Source organism: Lontra canadensis, unplaced genomic scaffold (genome assembly GCF_010015895.1).
Source record: "Lontra canadensis isolate GAN:19392208 unplaced genomic scaffold, GSC_riverotter_1.0 scaffold28, whole genome shotgun sequence".
In the NCBI taxonomy this organism is placed as follows: domain Eukaryota; kingdom Metazoa; phylum Chordata; class Mammalia; order Carnivora; family Mustelidae; genus Lontra; species Lontra canadensis.
The window spans coordinates 15,133,110-15,152,731 of NW_022631022.1; the positions used below are offsets into that span (position 1 = coordinate 15,133,110).

General features: G+C 38.7%; 1 protein-coding gene across 2 annotated transcripts in view; it reads right to left on the reverse strand.

Annotated features, from left to right (window-relative positions):
* LRRC49 (leucine rich repeat containing 49) overlaps window positions 1-19,541 on the reverse strand; it is a 161,519-nt gene extending 141,978 nt beyond the window's left edge. The window contains exons 1-6 of one of the 2 annotated variants that reach the window (XM_032864921.1): window positions 19,212-19,541; window positions 18,497-18,553; window positions 16,310-16,397; window positions 10,722-10,919; window positions 10,268-10,370; window positions 6,154-6,357 (exon numbers count right to left, since the gene is read on the reverse strand). In XM_032864921.1, coding sequence (XP_032720812.1) covers window positions 6,154-6,357; window positions 10,268-10,370; window positions 10,722-10,919; window positions 16,310-16,397; window positions 18,497-18,553; window positions 19,212-19,259 — 698 coding nt within the window. In that variant the 5' untranslated portion in view covers window positions 19,260-19,541. The remainder of the gene's footprint in view (window positions 1-6,153; window positions 6,358-10,267; window positions 10,371-10,721; window positions 10,920-16,309; window positions 16,398-18,496; window positions 18,554-19,211) is intronic. The other variant, XM_032864922.1, reaches the window with a different exon arrangement.
* Window positions 19,542-19,622: the final 81 nt, after the last annotated feature.

Genomic DNA, 19,622 nt, shown 5'->3' on the forward strand with positions numbered 1-19,622 from the left:
ATCCCATTGGGGGAAATGTCCCAAAGACAGGTTAAAAGTTGTATCTTTAGGCAAAAGCAATTCTACTTCTAAGAACCATAGGACAAGGCACTTATTTAAGGCGGTTCCCTTCAGAGTATGATCTAAACTCCTTACCTCAGTTCTCAAGCCCCTAAACCTGATGGCTGCTGACTCTTCCTCCAGCCTTAATCTCCTACCATGGCTCAGGCTCTCTCTGCTCTAGCCACAGGGGCTTTCTTACTAGCTCTAACCTGACAAGTTCATTTCTGCCTTGGGGTGTTTATCCTTAACTGCTCCTTCTTTCGCAATGGTCTTCACCTGGAACTTAGCATCCTTCACTCCCCCTTCCTATCCCTAGTACTCTCTCCTTCCCCTGCTTTAATTGACTTCATTGCACCTATCTTTGCCTCAAATTATATTGTTTATGTGTTTACCTTCTTACGATCTCCTTCCTCAAACCAAATTGTGAGCTTCAAGAGCACAGAAATTTCAACATATTCTCTACTCTATCCCCATCAGTTATAAAAGGGACTGGAACTGAGTAGGAACCCAAGAAATATTTGTTTAATGAATAAGTAAACACATACTAACTAAATGGATGAGTTTTATGTACGAGAGTATTCATAAGAGGATTATTTATCAGAGACAAATTAGACACCACTTAAATGTTTTCTACTGGACCTGCTCAGTTTCTGAATACTTGGAATTTCTGATTTGCCATCTTGTGAAAAGCTTAAACTAAAAAAAATTTATCTCTAAAATGCCCCCTCTTATATCCCTTAATGATTAGGGCCCACCCATTGTCTCCCTCATTCCTATCTTTTCTGGCTACCTTACCCATCCAACTGCCTCCAACTGGACAGTTCAAACAAAACAAAACAAAAACTATTTCCCTTTTTTCCCCCTCCTACAGATCCTACTTTCTCCCACTGCCATAATTCAGTAGCAGGAAAGGAGCAATGGCAAAGAAAAGGCAGAAATGAAGCCCATGTAATCCACCTTGGTCATCATCAGCCTATCACTACTTATTTCTGCTATCAGTGCTTACTGCCTCCAAGAACCATTTCCACCTTCCTAAACGGTTCCAGAATCTGGATCATCCCTTGAAACATGCTGACCGCCACACAAACACAATACCGGTTTAAACTTTGAGAATTTCCATCTCCATGTGACCTAAGCCATCTTACATCATTGCCAAACCCAGAATTATATCACTATAACCAATTTAATTCAATTGGGTGTATAAAAATATTTATCATACACCTACTATGGCCCATCACAATGTGACAACAGTTCTTCTCTCCTCTCTCTCTCTCTCTCTCTCTCACACACACACACACACACACAACCACACCATTACCCCCATCTTATCTTTTGTTCTTCCTATCCCTATTTTTTCCTTAGTATTTTATTTTATTTTATTTTATTTTTTAAAGATTTTATTGGGTTATTTCCCAGAGAGAGAGAGAGAGAGCACAAGCAGGGGGAGCAGCAGGCAGAGGGAGAAGCAGGCTCCGCACTGAGCAGGGAGCTCAACGTGGGACTCAATCCCAGGACCCCGGGATCATGACCTAAGCTGAAGGCAGATGCTTAACCGAATAAGCCACCCAGGTGTCCCTTTCCTTAGTATTTTGAAAGAATTTCTCAAGCTTATCAGACACCATCAGATAGGAAAACAGACAATGCTGTTAATAAAGTTGTTCTTCACCCGCTTTGCTCTTGAAATACCTAGAACAGTTGGAGAAAATTAAAATACCCTAATAATATGGCTTAGGAAAGAGTGATGCTCTAACAGCAATCTGATCTCCCAGCTATTAGAGAAGACTTATATGCAACTCTTTGATACTGTCAAGCTCACATTCCCTAAAACAGTGGTTCTCGAACTTCTGTGACTATCACAATCATCTGCAGGGCTGGCTAAATTATATATTGCTGAGCTCCCTCCAGAGTTTCTGGGACAGGGTCTAAACATTTGCATTTCTAACATGTTCCTGGGTGGTGCTGATGCAGCCGGGCCAGAGATCACATTTTGAGAATTATTATCCTTAAAATATAGACCTCCTTTCATCAAATCTCAACTCCCCTTTCATATGAGTTTCATGACGATGAACTCACCTACTTAGAAAATACTAAAGGGGCGCCTGGATGGCTCAGTGGGTTAAAGCCTCTGCCTTCGGCTCAGGTCATGATCCCAGGGTCCTGGGATCGAGCCCTGCATTGAGCCCCTCATTGGGCTCTCTGCTCAGCAGGGAGCCTGCTTCCTCCTCTCTCTGCCTGCCTCTCTGCCTACTTGTGATCTCTGTCTGTCAAATAAATAAATAAAATCTTAAAAAAAAAATACTAAAGCATATTCTAAGGAAATAATCAGAGATGCAGACAAAGATTTATGGATGAGGATAGTTATTGCAACATTATCACAGCAAAAAAAAAAAGAGGGACACGATGTAAATGTCTAACACATGGGAAATATTAAATTATTACACATCCATCTATATTATGTAACACTTAAAATATATTTTCAAAAAATGTGTTTCTTCAAAGAACATTTAATGACATGTGAAGATGTAAATAATAAAATATATTCGAGTGAAAAATACATAGTATAAAAACCAATTTTATAAACTATAATATGGTGAGTATAGAAGAGAGAGTGCTGGGTATCTGGGTGGCTCAGTGGGTTAAAGCCTCTGCCTTTGGCTCAGGTCATGACCCCAGGGACCTGGGATCGAGTTCCACATACGGCTCCCTGCTCAGCAGAGTGTCTGCTTCTCCCTCTACTTATGATCTCTCTCTCTCTCTCAAATAAATAAAATCTTTAAAAAAAGAAGAAGAAGAGAAAGAAGAAGAAAGAGTACTACTCAGCATAGATAACCAAAATTTGGAAATAAGGCAAAGGAGTGACTACATGTCCTTTTAGTTCATATCAAAGCACTGTGAACAAGCCTATCTAAGGATCATCTAACTATTTACTAGTAATTATAGCCCAAACTCTGTAATGTTATATACCAACATTATATAATAATTACATAGGCCTGTAATTACATTTGTCTGAGAATTTTACTTTTAACATTTTGAAAATTATACGTGTGGGATAGAGACCGTCTCAGCCTAAAGTTTTCTGATTTGGAGGATCAATGCATTCTGTTTCTGTATTTATCAGAAACTGGGCAGTTTTAAGGTACTTCAATCATAGAGACCTTCCTGTGCAGTAAGTCTTCCCACAGAATTCCACCAGGGCCTCACATACTGTTAAGCTATCCAGTAAAAACTACCTATATATTGGGACTCCAAGCATTCTTTTAGCTTTGACACATAGTGGCTTTATTATTCTCATTTCAGATTTGGATTGCCCAGGAAAAGGGAATAGGGAAAAAAATAGGTAAGTCGCTTGCTGTCAATGAAACCCAAGACCAACCAAACATCTTGGTGTCTTGTCTTCATGAACTACCTTTATCATAGGTTCCTTCCCCACCCCCAGCATCTGAAATGACCTAAGAAAAAGATCCAGTTCTAAAGAATTCAGAGGCAGATGAAGGTATCAGTTGGCCATGAGGAGACCACTGGTCAAATTAGGTATTAATATGAGGAACCTGCAAAATCCTAGTCAGTTCTCAATATGACCTGAAAGATGTTTTTTAAAAGGAAGTTCTCCCATTAAATGGACTGAAACTAGGGAAAGACAAGCCTTGCCAATCACATCAGCACTTACAGACCCCCAGGCATATGTCAGAATCCATCTCTGCAGGCTACATTATGACAATGAGGCCTGCATAAGGACCCCACTGCAGAATCTATATGAAGGCTAGGCTTTTCAGGTTTAGAGACAAATCCTTAAGTGGAAACCTTCAAAGAAGCCACCAGAAAGGAATATGGAATCCCAGAGCCAGGTGGAGATTTTGGATCTATAGTTCTGCGTGATCAGAAAAAAACGCAAATAAGTTCACCTGTTAGCCTGTGATAGGGAGGGCACCAGAAGCTCTCACAAGGACAAACAGGAACACAGAAAGCAGGAGAGTGAGATGGCAAGAACTTCAGCAGCACAGTGGTACAGAGGGGCTGGGATTTCTTTAGTAACAACATAAACTTCACATACAGAATATGAGCACAGGTGTCCTAGCTTTGGGGTAGAAATCTTTGTTGGAGCTGCTTGAACTTGGAGGAATATGGTAGCCCTGGATGTGAATATCTGGTTCCCCTGTCTTGGACTAAAAGATGGCGCTGCTTTGCAAAGTGAGAGGGGGAAACTTCCTGGACTCGCCCAGTAGGGGGCAACAGCTCATCCTAGAGGAACCTGGGAGACAGGGTAGCAAAAGAGCTCCTCTCTCCTGGTGCATTCGTCCGCCAGATTCGCCTGAAGTTCACTAAAGGTCCGCCTCAGGTTAGATTTGGATCTTCAAGGCTCACAGAGCGGCCCGGGGAACAGGACGCCGATTTGCATTGTTCTGATAGCTCGGAAATCCGCATTTGGGGAGAATATGGGAACTTGTTTTTCCGACTTTCTTTTTCATTCGAGTACACCAACAGATCTAAAATCGCTGAAAGGTTGTTTTCTTTATGTGAAAAATAAAGTAAACTATGACCAAACACAAACAAAACAAACAAAAAGATGAAGTAGAATGAGGAAGAAGAGACTGCATTAGATTGCTTTTACTTGACCAAGTAAGGATAGAGAAAACGGCATTAGGCCCCTTAGACTTGGAGGAGCAAAGAGAACTCTGGCAAGGTCATAAGTGCAGATGGACTGGTGTCCTTGAGCCACAAATTATTTTTTAAAAAACTTTAAAAGGCCATTTCCAAGAAGCCTGAGAAGCTTCAAAGTAGAAGCAGGAAGAAAAGTGGACTGAGAGTTGAGTTAAAACACTGGGACCCAGGAGAAACTCTTAGATACTATGTTTAAAACTAGCAAAGGAGATTAAAAATGCCACTAGGAAATACTCCAGGACTGAAAAGAAGGCATAAGGCAATAGTGCTAAAGAATAAATAGAAACAAATAAAAAATTCCAAGGATCAGGAACTAGTAAGAAATCTCTGGGAGAGAGAACAGGGAGAAGCACCTTGAAGGGAATGCCTTAAATGTATGACAAGTTGACTTCTTACTTTACTCACTAAATTGCTCTCCTGCGGTGTACAGTTTATACACATCTAACCTTGCAAAGTCCCTTTACATCTCCATTTCTTCATCTGTGAAATGAGAGAACTGATCTCTGAGGTCAATTATGCTCTAAGACTCCATACTCTTATAATTTCCCCAAATTCCCTCCAGCTACCATAATGCTCAGTTTAACGCTTGAACCAAGGATAGGTGATAAACTACATTGGGAACTTTCAAGAAACTTTCAAGAAACCACAGGGAACAGACAAGAGCCTAGGATTCTGGGGCATGATCTTGGGAAAAGTTCCTTATGTTACCACTGGCCAGTGAGAATAAAGAGGAAATTCAAGATCCATGCTATCAGGAAGGAGGTGGGAGGGAGTGGAATTGAGGTTGGGGATAGTACTGTATCTAAAATTCATCACTTGAGAATGTAAAAATCATTTTTGGAGTTCACTAAACAGCCCTTCTTTGTAGACACTGCAAAAGCCATCCAGCAAAACAGAATGGAGAGAAGTCATAGACGAGTATCAAGGAAATTAGTCAGAAACTGTGTAATTGCACTACATAATAGAGCCTTACAAAAAGAACTGAGCAAGTTCATATAGGATGTAATATTAAATATATACCAAAAACACCATCTGAACAAGAATTAATCAGTGATCTGACAAACATGAAATACCAAATATCTACCCCAGTCAAGCACTGGGAAGAACTATAAGTGAAACACACATAAGCCTCAAGTGAGTACACACACTTACAAGATAGCCCAAGAAAAAATAAAGTTAAGGCCAAAGTCTGCTATTTACTTCCACCTAAAATATGGCACTGGGAAGCAATGGAAACAATAAAATACATATTCAATAAATATTATTTGGTTTAACTCTCAGATTGAATCTCATAAATTATGGCTGAATCTTAATCCATTCAAATAATCTTACCAAATTTTAGTCAATTTGTATCTTTTTTCAATCTATCAGTTTCTTAACAGTATCTAAACACCAGAAGTCTCAACATTAGCTCTAAGTAAATAAACAAATCTATTATTCTACAAAGATTACCTGTTTTTCCCCAGCAGAAGGACACGGAGGGATCTCAGAGTGGAAAGCCCACTGATTTCTTCAATTTGGTTATCATATAAATCCAAGAATATTAGCCTCTGTAGATTAGAAATATTTTGGATCCGAGTTATAAAATTGTGTTGGAAGTTCAACAAACGAAGGTGTTCTTCTCCATCAATGATAGGACACACAGTCAGCTTTTGCCTAGAAAACATTTTAAAAAGTGTACAAAGTTTCAATGTGACAACATGCCTCCTCTTTTTATTACAAATATTATTAATCGTATATTTGTGCTCCCACACTGTTAGGAGAAAGAAAGGTGAACAGCACCACTTCGTGCCTCCAGGAACTGAGTATCCTAGACCTAATTGTAGATCATTTCTATTAAAGACAACATACTTCAACAAGGGCAATTATGAAAATTAAGTCTAAGCTCTCATTTTACTAAAAAAAAAATCTCCAATATTGATTACTTCACATAAAATTGGCTTAACATCACAAAGCACTCAATGTAACTACCTTCTGAAAATTGAAATTATTCAAAGAGCCATGTCACATAACGCAATAGAGGCCCTTGCCATCAAGTCACTGATACAAAGACCGCCCAGGCAACTAAGTCATTGGAGAAAAAAAAAACAACAAAAAAAAACACAACAATTTATACACAGGTCTCTCACAAAATAAGACTCTTAAGCTGGATGACATGTTAGGAAAAGCAAAAAATTCAGCCACCTACAGTTCCCTTTGATGGAAACAGTTTTACCCTGAAATCCATTAATAGGAAGGCAGTCCTTATAACACATTTCCCCAGAAGCTTAGATTTTAAGAATGTTTACATGTTCAACATTAACTTTAGACTTTTCAGAACAGTTAGAATGCTATAGGATAGGATGAAACCTTACTAATACAAGCTTTCAGCTATATCTGAAACACTAAATAAAGCCTCTATTAGGCAAAAAGTTATGTCTTACATGTGAAGTAAATATGTACAGGGCTCTAAGAATTCCACTACTATAATATAGGCCAGAGAGGAGTGATTCCACTCTGAGGTTTTCAACAGTGTGCAAGGAAAAGGTCGCTGCTTTGATCAGTGTGTGGACAACTCTAATGGAGAGGGTTACTTACTAGAACTATTTTCTTTTAGTAAAAATCAAGCAAATGTAACCTTTAAAGAAAATTAATCAGAATTCTACAAGCGTGAGTGAATTTGTGAATGGGATCAGAATAGTCCTCATTTATAGAGGATATGTGATTAGCACAAAGAAATGACTGAATACAAACGGTTGACAAAGATACGATGTTTAAAAACACAGACCCTGGAAAAAATTGGTTTATAATAGAAGAAAAGTAAAACATAATGGACAATAGTTGAATTGTTTGAATGTGTGCTTAGTATTTAGAATTCATTTCATGCATTCAATACTATCACATTTCCTCCTTGTCTTATAACTTATAAATTAATAAATGACAAGTATTCTAGTTTAAAAGTTATATATTTATCAGCTTAGCCAAAAACTTTGTCTCATTTTTCCTGCTTCAGTCTTCCTCTGTTTCTCAATTAAACCTACCAATACCCCCAGCTTCTAGTTCATCCAATTTCTGAGTCAGTCATCACCGAGAAAGGAAAATAAATAATCTCGGACCTCCCTCTCATATAAGTTACTATAGCTTGAAATAAAGTCACTTTCTCAGATTCCAAATCGAGTGACTAAGAACCAAGGCTCACTTGTCTTGAAACTCGACTTAGTTGGGTGACTAAGACCCTAGCTCACTCGTCCACCCCCTGAGCCCCTAAGTCCCTGCCACGCAGTAAAACAAGCAAACACACACACACACTAAGCCAGAGCTTTCTCAGGGCAGAGGCAGTGTTCTGGCTACAAAATCCCTGAGTTGCTACACTTCGGCCCTAATACCAGATGTATAATGGACAATACCTGTGCCTCTGTATTTCCTACCTGATGCTGTAACACCAATACTACGAAACTGTCCTGAGAGTTAGCGCCCTCTGCTCCGCCTACAATACAACACACTGCACCCTCCGGGAAGCTTTTTCCCAACTACACACAAAGATGGTCTAGGACAATTCACTGTCAATTCACTGTGCACTGCTAATGTAAGAAGTTTGCTGAACAATTTGCTCTTGGATGGAGGCGCCTGGGTGTCTCACTCGGTTAAGCATTCGCCTTAGGCTCAGATCATGCTCCTGGAGTCCCGGGATCGAGCCCCATTGTACAGCTCTGGAAAGTCTGCTTCTTCCCCTTGCTCTGCCCCTCCCCTGCTCCACTTCTCTCTCTCTTGCTCACTCTTCCACTCTCAAATAAATAAATAAAATCTTCAAACAAAAATTGCTCTTGGAAAGGCACTGCTAAGCTAAAGGCATGCATAGCAGTGATGGTTTTCCTAGACTGGTTATAGCGCTAAGATAGGATAGAGATGTTCATCCACCATTCTATTGTCAGGGGCGTCCTAGATTTATTTTAGTTTTAGTTTTTATTTACATTCAATTTAGGTAACATACAGCATATCATTAGTTTCAGGGACAGAATTTAGTGATTCAGTAGTCTTATATGACAGCCAGGGCTCATTATATCAAGTGTCCTCCTTAATGCCCATCAGCCAGTTACCCCCGCCCCCCACCAACCTCCCTTCCAGCAGCCCTCAGTTTGTTCTCTATAATTAAGAGTCTCTTAATGGTTTGTCTCCTTCTCTGTTTTCCTCTTATTTTATTTTTCTTTCCCTTCCCCTATGTTCATCTGTTTCATTTCTTAAATCCCACATAGGAGTGAAACCATATGGTATTTGTCTTTCTCTGACTGACTTATTTAGCTTAACATAATATACTTTAGTTCCATCCAAGTCGTTGCAAATGGCAAGATTTCGTTCTTTTTGATGGCTGAGTAATATTCCATCATATATATATATATATATAGAGAGAGAGAGAGAGAGAGATAACACATAAAATATTCCATATATATAGATATAGATAGATATGGATACAGATATCTACCACATCTTTATCCATTCATCTGTTGATGGTTATCTGGGCCCTTTCTATAATTTGGCTATTGTAGACATTGCTGCTATAAACATTGGGGTGCATGTGCCCCTTCGAATCACTATGTTTGATTCCTTTGGGTAAATACCTAGTAGTGCAATGGCTGAGTCATAGGGTAGCCCTATTTTTAGCTTTTTGAGGAACTTCCATACTGTTTTTCCAGAGTGGCTACACCAGTTTGCATTCCCACCGACAAGGTAAAGAGGGTTCAAGGGCTTCCTAGATTTTAGCTAGGGATCAAATCTTAAATATATCCATCCGTTCAAAATTTTTTAGTCTCTTTTGTCCCAGGCTCTGTTCTAGGTGCTCAGGATACAAAACTGAAAAAATCTCCCAGTGTCTGGGGAGCTTATATTCCAGTAGGAGGAGACAAAGGATCAACTTGATAAGTAAAATACTTCATATGTTGGAGGGTGATACATGCTAAGAAGAAAAATGAGGCAGAGAAAGGGGTTGGGGAGTGTCAAGGTGGAAGGGATGTAGCTCTGGAGATGATGGCTGAGGAAGGTCATCCCTGACATGATGACATTTGAGTAAAGACCTGAAGGAGATTAGGGAGTAAGCCTACAGATATGTGGGGGAACAGCATTCTCTGCAAAGAGAACATCGAGTGCAGAAGTTCTGAGGTATAAGCATGCTTGGTGTATTCAAGTGGCACCAAGGAGGCAGGTGTCTTCAGCAAAGTGAATGAAGGAGAAATGAGGAGTTCAGGCCAGTGAGGCAACAGGAACTCAATACGAGAGGGCCCAGAAGGACCCATATGAGGACTATACTATAAGTTTTTCTATCCTAAAGTCCATTTTAATCCATGTCATAGTCTAGAATTGCTATACTACTACTCTTTCAGGGTATAGGTAAGCTCTGTTACATTACACAGCTATAAAATCCCTCCCCACACTCCTGAAAGGATAAATAAAAAATTGGAACAGTGATTATACCTATGTGGGAGAACTGGGGAGCTAGAGAGCAAGAGAAGAGAGAAAGCCTTTTCTATCTTTCCAATCTTGTAATTTTTGTATTATCTGGTCAAAAAAAGAAAAGAAAAGAAATTGTCCTCACCTTTCTAGGGTCAACCTGTCTGAGTAAAGAATTTTCTCTTCAGAAGAACGTTGCAGAATGGGAAATGATGGCATTGATGAGCTCGCCAGATGAATATGATCACCTATTGAAAAGGATATACAAATTACTTGATTAAGAAAAAAAAAAAACCTGTAAAATCTTGAAACTAAAGTCACCTTATATTTGGAAAACTTTGGCACCTACAAATATCTTTTCTGGAAACTACAATTTCCACAGCTCTCTACACTTAAAATTAATTCCTACATTTGAGTTTGTTTCTTTCCTCCTCAACCCTAAAACTACATGTTCCGTATATACCAAATAATTTTTCTCTTGCCCTATAGATTGGTTGGAAGTACAGAACTACTCTAGTACTATCTTTACCCCGTTATAAGGCTGACTCCTAATACTAAAGTTTAAGTCTCTTAAAGCTGAGAGGATGGTCCCTCATTACCAGATACATTTGGGCCAGCACTATGACAGCCCTGCCGGATTCTGGACTTTGAAGGTGTCTGAATGGAAGAATCGCCAAAGGCCGATAAGGAGCTCATGGTAGTTTTCATTTCCAGCCCACATAGTTCTGTCACGTTTGTTGTGGATGAGATGCATGATGATTTATTACGAGGCGAAGGGCTTATTACTCTTCCATCTCCTTCAAAATATCAAAAAGTTTATCACAAAGCTACACAATACACAACTTTACTACTGGAAATACAGAGAAAGTAGTTTTGGATAGCATGATGGATCACTTTTTTTTTCTATGTTCAGCCACTATTAGTAGAAAAGATTGTAGAGACCGATGGATGTGGTCAAATACTGTTCATTTTTAGTTAGTTAGGCTCTTCAGGGTCTACGACACTCCTGTGAGGTTTATAGGCTGTTGGTCCTATAATCCTGACTGCCATTAAGTAGCTTTCAATCTAACTGGCAAACACATATGAAATTAATAGACTATACAGAACAATGTACACAAAATACAGAATAAAAAATAGTGTCTGTTATATATTCCCACATAAATGTGACAGTTATTTTCCAGTTAAGAAAACGGGTTTGGGGTGCCTGGGTGGCTCAGTGGGTTAAGCCTCTGCTTTCGGCTCAGGTCATGATTTCAGAGTCCTGGGACTGAGGCCCACATTGGGCTCTCTGCTCGGCAGGGAGCCTGCTTCCCCCTCTCTCTCTGCCTGCCTCTCTGCCTATTTGTGACCTCTCTCTCTCTGTCAAATAAATAAATAAAATCTTAAAAAAAAAAAAAAAAAGAAGATGGGTTTATAGGGAGGTAGATATTAAGGTATATTCTACGGACCCCGAAGAATGTAGAATGGTCAAGAAGAGATGCTGGCAAGTTCCAGAAATGAGATAAGATTTGAGTAATGGGTCAAAGGGATCACTTTGAACATCAGAGGAAATCTACTGTATTTTCTTCTATAAAGAGAAAATTTCCTGAAAGAAGCAACTGATGTTGACAGGAGCAATAAGCAGTAAAACAGAAACTATGGTTACCACAGAGCTCTTCTGCTTAAACAGACCAATAAGGTGAAAAGAAAAAACCAAATCTAGGAAGCTAACATACTCTTTGGGAGACCATGAGACAATATGATGACAACCTAACATCAAGTTTCATATAGTACTACTAAAAAGCTGTCAAGCAACAATATTTGCTAGCTTCTATGGGTCTACAAAGCATAAAGTATCTATTGAAATATCACACACCTAGCTTCTTGCACAAAATAACCAGTGCTCATATTCCACTTTTCTAAGTATCATGAAACATCAAGATAACTAACAATGATGTTCTCGAGTAGATCACTCAGAACTGGCCTCATGTTCACCAATGAACTGCTGTTGTGACAGGATTCAGTGCCTAGCAGGATACCAAAGCAACCACGATTCAGTAAACCAATTTGGAAATTAAAATTCAGATAGTTTAAAAAAAAAAACAGAAACAAACAAAAATCAGTCTAAGGATTAATTGATTAAGGTGTAATTGTCCACCTAAAGATGATACAGGTAAAACTCCAACCAATGGACAACCTTGATTTCTGTTATTAGCATCGGAGTCAGGTTTTTAAATTATTTTGTTAAGGCTTCAAGCCAATCCTCAGTTTAAGAGGCAGACTGAAACTTTCAAAGACTTGGGGTATATAGGAAATAATCAAAGCGAAGATTCATTTATGCTCAAAGCAAATTTTATCCTTACACTTTTCAGTTCCTATTATGCACAGAAGTCATAATCCCTATCCCCTCAATGAGCTCACTATCACTATCAGTGTGATATATATCTTATAAGATATAGCAACGAATGACAACAATTAGGAAGAAACACCTTAAAACCCACAAACAAGATCCTTTAAATGACTGGAAACCAGAGTGATCTATGACTGACACATCCACATACTTATGCAGATATATGCACATATATTTGTATATCAAACACCCACATATATTTGTGGGATATTTCACCCTACATATAAACCACATTACAATGTGGCAGAATTTTAATTGAAGCATTTCTTTTATTTCATATGTCACTATTTAATTTACTGGATATGAAGCCCCTGTTTTCCCCACAAATTTATGAGCTCTTTGAGAGATAGACCTCATTTTACATTCTTTATATTCTTGCCCGAATCCAAGGAATCAATAAACTAATTGATTTTCCAATTTACGAAAAGTTAAGTGGAAATCTATTTCGTATATACTATTTCTGTTAAAAAAAAAAAGAAAGAAAGAAAGAAAGAAAGAAAGAAAGAAAGAAAGAAAGAAAGAAAGAAAATCAAAGTCTCATATTTTGGTATAAAAATGCGGATTGAAGGCACCTGGGGGGCTTAGTTGGTTAAGTGCCCAACTCTTGGTTTCGGCTCAGGTCATGATCTCAGGGTCATGGTCTCAGGGTCGTGAGATGGAACCACATGTCAAGCTCTGTACTCAGTGCGGAGTCTGCTTGAGGTTTTCTCTCCCTCTTCACACCCCTTGCATTATCTCGTGCTCTTTTTCTCAAATAAATAAATAATTTTTTTTTTTTTTAAATGCTGACCATTCTTTCAATAATGGTCTATATTCAAAAAGAACCTTCACTGCACTGCACACTACATACGTGGATGAACAGATGGGTAAATGGATGGGTAAGTGGATAGATGGAAAGATGGGTGGATGGATGATACAGTGCATGGTCCTATATGACTGTCCACTCAGTCTTACCTTTGAGATACTGATTCTAGGTTTTCTACTGATCTATCATGATTTTAAGAATGAAGCACTGAATCTTCCTCTCTATATACACATTTTGGAATTCTTAATTAAGGGAGCTAATAAATTAAATTCTGGTTAACTGAGATTTTATTGTATCCTTGGAATATCTGGCACTTATAAAATCCCAAGGATACAGGGATTAACTCTTAACAATAATCTAAAAAGCCCCCAAAAATATACATACCAAGTTTTGAATTTACCAGCCTAACTAAAATATTCAGCTTCTTTCCTTCAAACCGAGAGTACCATTGATTAATTTATGCTGATGGGCTATTAAGCTTAATTAATTTTGGAAAAACTGAGAAAAAAAGGAAATGGGTAAAATTATGATTAGATATCAGAATGCAGTTTATTAGAGAAAAATTCCCAAACCTTCTTGATAAATGCTACTTATAATTTTTTTTTTTAAAGATTTTATTTATTTGACAGACAGAGATCACAGGTAGGCAGAGAGGCAGGCAGAGAGAGGAAGGGAAGCAGGCTCCCTGCTGAGCAGAGCGCCCGACGCGGGGCTTGATCCCAGGATCCTGGGATCACGACCCGAGCCGAAGGCACAGGCTTTAACCCACTGAGCCACCCAGGCGCCCCAATAAATGCTACTTATAATTTTGCCAAATTTCTATGTCTTTGCAGGCAGAATGGTGAGTATGTAAGTCGAAAAAAAACAGCTATACGCCACATGGGTCTCCTTTGCATGAAATTGCCTGGAACTATGGAGGATGCACATTTGGAAAGAACAGGGTACAAATGAAGAGCCATTTGTACTACTAGAGAACAACTTTGAATGAAATCCTTCAATAAAAAAAGTTTTATTTTTCCCTAAAGAATTTTGTATTTCATGAGTCATTACTTATGTATGAAACTTTATTTATCTCTTAGGTTCACAAAATTCAGTGCTCTATACTATTTTCTCATTAGCAAATCTCTAGTAATACCTTATCACTTAAATAAATTTACCTGGCCAGTCATCCAGAAATCTGTATAACAAACTCTTCTTCTAACTTGAGAATAGCTTGGGAAAAGTATGTAAGTTTGACTCAGGACTTAGAAAACACATATAAGATATTATTATAAAAAAGTGTAAAGGAAATTCGTTATGCAAACATAAAGAATCTTGCTTGAGAATTCTCAATTTCACAGCTATAACTCTGCTCCTAATACAGCGTCTAGCACATAGCATATCCTCAATAAATATGTAGTGAACTGAACCAAAGAGAGCAAGACAGATGCTCCCTGTAGTGTGTAACTGCATTTACGTTGATGCCATGTCTAGCAGTTGGCCAAGACTAGACTGTAGGATATAAGAAAGAGAAAAGTGAGTGCGCCTGGGTGGCTCAGTGGGTTAAGCCTCTGCCTTCGGCTCAGGTCATGATTTCAGGGTCCTGGGATCGAGCCCCACATCGGGCTCTCTGCTCAGCGGGGAGCCTGCTTCCTCTTCTCTCCCTGCCTGCCTCTCTGATTACTTGTAATCTCTATCAAATAAATAAAATATTAAAAAAAAAAAAAAAAGAAAGAGAAAAGTCAGGGGTGCCTAGGTGGCTCAGAGGATTAAGACTCTACCTTTGGCTCAGGTCATGATCTCAGAGTCCTGAGATGAAGCCCTGCATCAGGATCTCTGCTCAGTAGGGAGCCTGCTTCCCCACCTCTCTCTCTGCCTACTTGTGATCTCTCTCTGTCAAATAAATAAAATCTTTAAAAAAGAAAAAGAAAAAGTCATCTCAAATTAGATGGGCCCAAGAGGAAAGTCCAAAAGTAACAAAACAAAAAAAGAAAACTAATCCAACATTCAAGATGACCATACATTCGTGCAGTAATGAGATGAACAATCTGGGCCTGCCTCTACAGATCAACCCCCTCATACAAACTCCTAGGACGTACAGATGGTACAGTATATAAGGATTCTGTAGTGCTTAACATTAGCCCATTACAGATGGCTAGCAGTTGTTAACAACCAACTAACCACTCAAATGTCTAAAGGAAATTTCTCCTTGAACTGAAAAACTCATTTCAGAAATCTAACCAGATCATGTAAGCCACTGTTTTTCAAAGGGTGGTCCACAAACCACATCCGTCAGAATCCCTCGAGACATTAAAATGCACATTTCCCTGGACATTGGGGAGGGTATGTGCTATGGTGAGTGCTGTGAAATGTGTAAGCCTGACGATTCACAGACCTGTACCCCTGGGGCAAAAAATACATTTATGTTAATACAAATAATTAATTAAAAAAATAAAACGCACATTTCCAAATCCCACTTGAGACCTACAAAATCAGAAAGGGGAAGAGGAAGAAAGGAAGGGGAGTACTAAGAACCTGCCTTTCTAATAAAATCTCAGGTGATGGCACACTAAAGTGTAAGGCCTTTGACTTAAAATATCTATAATTATATACGTTAGTAAGGGAAAGATTTTCTTTTCTACTCCTGACTTTTCACTCTTTCCACTGTTCCCTTATTTCCTAGACATATGTGTTCCCATACTCTTACCCTCATAAGGTAGGCATTCTTCCTAGTTCTAAAACAGCATTTGGAAGATTCCTTACCATTCTGTTGTGCATAACCCAGCCTCGAACTATAGTACAACTGCTTTTTCTATTGAAAATAATCTACCATGCAGTATATATAAAATCAATTCTGATCCAAATAAATACCAAACCAATTTGATCAGTGAACCATTGGTTAATGAACCATTTCATTTTTAATTCAGGTCTATTTGGACTTAGGTAGTCAAGATTATTAAGCAATATTACTCAAATAAGATAAGACATATCTGATCTCCACTTGCTGACAATACCTTGCCTACTTGAGTAGTTTCTTTCAAGATCATGTTGTAAGAGTCGACCAGAGAATGATGGTGTTTCTTTATTTAGCTTGAATTCAACCTAAAAGACATATTTGGGGGAAAATTTAACAGTAAGTAATAAAGATAATTATAAAATTATGTACAATACTGACACAAGACACAACACAGATGAACCTTAAAAACATGCTGAGTGAAAGAAGAGAGACATAAAATGGCACATGGCATAGGATTCCATCTATGAAAAACTGATAATAAAAAAATCTAAAGAGACAGAAAATAGATTTGTGGTTTTCAAAGGGGGTAATGGGAAGAGATTGTTTAATCGGTACGGGGACTCCCTTTTGAGTGACAAAAGTTCTGGAACTACACACTGATGATGGCTGCACAACCTTGTGAATGTATTTAATATCACAAATTTGTACAACTTAAAATGGCTAAAATGGCAATTTTTATGTTAAGAGTTTTTAGCGCACACACATGCACACAGAGTCAATTTCATGGGGTCAGATGAAACTATGCTATAAACCACTTGCAATTCCTCCATATGCTCACCACAAATACAATGATTAAAAGAACCATTTTCTAGAAAACAAAAGCAAAAATCATATAGCAAAAAATAAATTCTGTTGAAAAAAAATCACTATGTTTTTATCATCAGAATTCCTTTTAAGAATCCAAGTGTAGGGGCGCCTGGGTGGCTCAGTGGGTTAAGGCCTCTGCCTTCGGTTCAGGTCATGATCCCAGGGTCCTGGGATGGAGCCCCGCATCGGGCTCTCTGCTCAGCGGGGAGCCTGCTTCCCCCTCTCTCTCTGCCTGCCTCTCTGCCTACTTGTGATCTCTCTCTGTCAAATAAATAAATAAAATCTTAAAAAAAAAAAAAAGAATCCAAGTGTAATAAAACTGTATATCTAAACCTTCTAAGAAGGGTATTCTCTAAGTTGATTTTAAATTATTTGATAGGACTGAGGGAAAAAAAAAAAAACCTCGTGATTAGCCACCAAAAAACCCTAAATAGTATCATAAAAGAGTTATGATGCTTCTGATTCATCCATAATAAACATTATAACAGCATTTGTACTATAACTTTATGAATTATATGAGCTAAAGGTATTTTCTCAGAACATATTTCCACTCTAGAGAAAGTAAGTGGTTTGAAAAGAATCTGGACAAGGCACATAGTTCCTAGAAATACGTTACAATGATAAAACGGGATTTTTCCAGCAAAATCAATTAGCAAAACTTTGGCAAAGATCCATTATGTCCAATTATAATAAAGAATATTTTCAATTAATCTAGCTAATTGCTATTTATTCAAGATGATCAAATGGTCTATTTTTCAAGGGTTTATTTTCACATTTAATAGAATCAACTACTGCCTCCTCGACTAATGGTGTCCTTCCGTCAACCCACTTCATGCCCCTCCTTACCCTCCTCATGCTGTTGTTTGTAAACTCTGTCCTTCACTTTAGAGTTCCCCCAGTGACATCTACTGAACAATCTTTCAGGAAAAAAACTGAATTGTGATAGCTGGAGGCATCCAACTTGGGCAAAGGAGGAAAAATTGTTTTGTGTCTTGAGACAGTTCTATGGGAGGTAGATGAGTATGTCTGAGTGCTGAGGTGAGACAGGAGGGAAAGAAAAACATGTATCTCAAAAATCAGATCTAAAGCTAGAAATAATGGAAAGGCCAGTGGATATTGTATGCAAATCTGGGAAAAAAGAATCTTGTGTTTACATCTTAACTTCTAAATAGCATTAAGCCCAATATATTTTCACTGCTAATCTATTATGTTCTCCCCTGATTATAAATGGAATCTGTAGATATATCCCCCCATATTATTACATTTTATCCATTATAAGATGCCATCAGTAGTAAGACATACCATCATTTTACTCACTACTAAGAAAGAAAAAAACTTTCTTAATTCGACTATGATGTGCCATCAATTTTAAGAAGAATCCTGACTTAAGAAATGTTTAAATATAAAAAACAAAACAAAACAAAACCCACCTCTTGTAATTGGTGAAGTAAGAATCAGTTTTTTAAAGAGGCTTTTTTAGTTTAGGTGGGCAGAGAATAAAAATCATTTTAGCTCTACTCTTTAAATCATGCTGTTATTTGTGTAGGTTATAAAATAATTTATCTTCGATTTAAATATAAATCTGCTTAAATCTTACTTTGCTTTTTTCAGGAAGCGATGATGTTTGAATAACCAGATGAAGCCCACAGTTCACCTGCAACATAAAAATTATAGCATAAAATACGCTCTTAACTTAAATACACACATATTTCTCCCCAAACTGGTACAGAGAAAGATATAACAAACACTTAGGATAAAACAGAATGCTTGCTTTTCGTTTGTGGTAAATGATCATGTTCTGACGATCTGCTGAAAACAATAAAATCGCGACTAAGAATTAAAAGGTTTCCCTGTGATTTATTTCCCAAGATGTCTGCAGCGATTTGACCTTCTACCTTATAACCTGAGGTATCTGACACTTGCCATTTCAAGTCTACGTAAATATCTCAATGGGACAGGTGAAGGAGGTGGAGTGCCTATCAATAATAATACATTTTTTTTTCTTAATTAAGAGAAGGGGTGGGAGATCGACTGGTTAAAAGAACTGAAATGAGTCTTAGCCTTTCACAGCAGACCAGCTCCACCTTCTGGAAGCCAAGAACCTGGACAAGACTGAAAACCCATCGCACAATATTAAATACCCTCCAAGTGCCTTGGTCCAGTCCACGAATCTCAAGCCTCGGTCAGACAATAGCTTGAGTAGATTCAGCGATCCTGGTCCCAATAATACAGCCCATCACCTAGGACAAAGACGCCAGTCAGAAAGAACGATACGAATGGGGGAGAAGGGTAAGGCAGGAGACCCAACCTACGTTATTCGCAGCCCGGCCAGAAACAGAGCGGTACTTCCCGGGAATCATGGCAGGAGACAGTCCAGGATCTGTTAGATCTGCCTTAGAAGCGACGATACAGCGGAGACTCAGACACCGAAAGGGGTCATCTCCCAGGCAACCCGCTCAGGGGTTACCATGGAGACGACCATTTCCGGTCTGGTCCTCTCCTAAATCGGCCGGCCCACCGGGTCAGTAGAGCCTCCGGTGATGTTTGCTGGGGTCCGGTGCGTCCGCACTTCCTCGTCCTGCTTTCCTGGCCTCGTGCAAACGGAGCGGGAGTGTGGGGAGGAGGACACGGGGAAGAGGCCGGCCGCCTCGGTAGCTGTGACAACCACCACTTCCGGTCCGTTCCTCTTTACGGCCCACCTCAGTTCGGCCCGCGCGAAATTT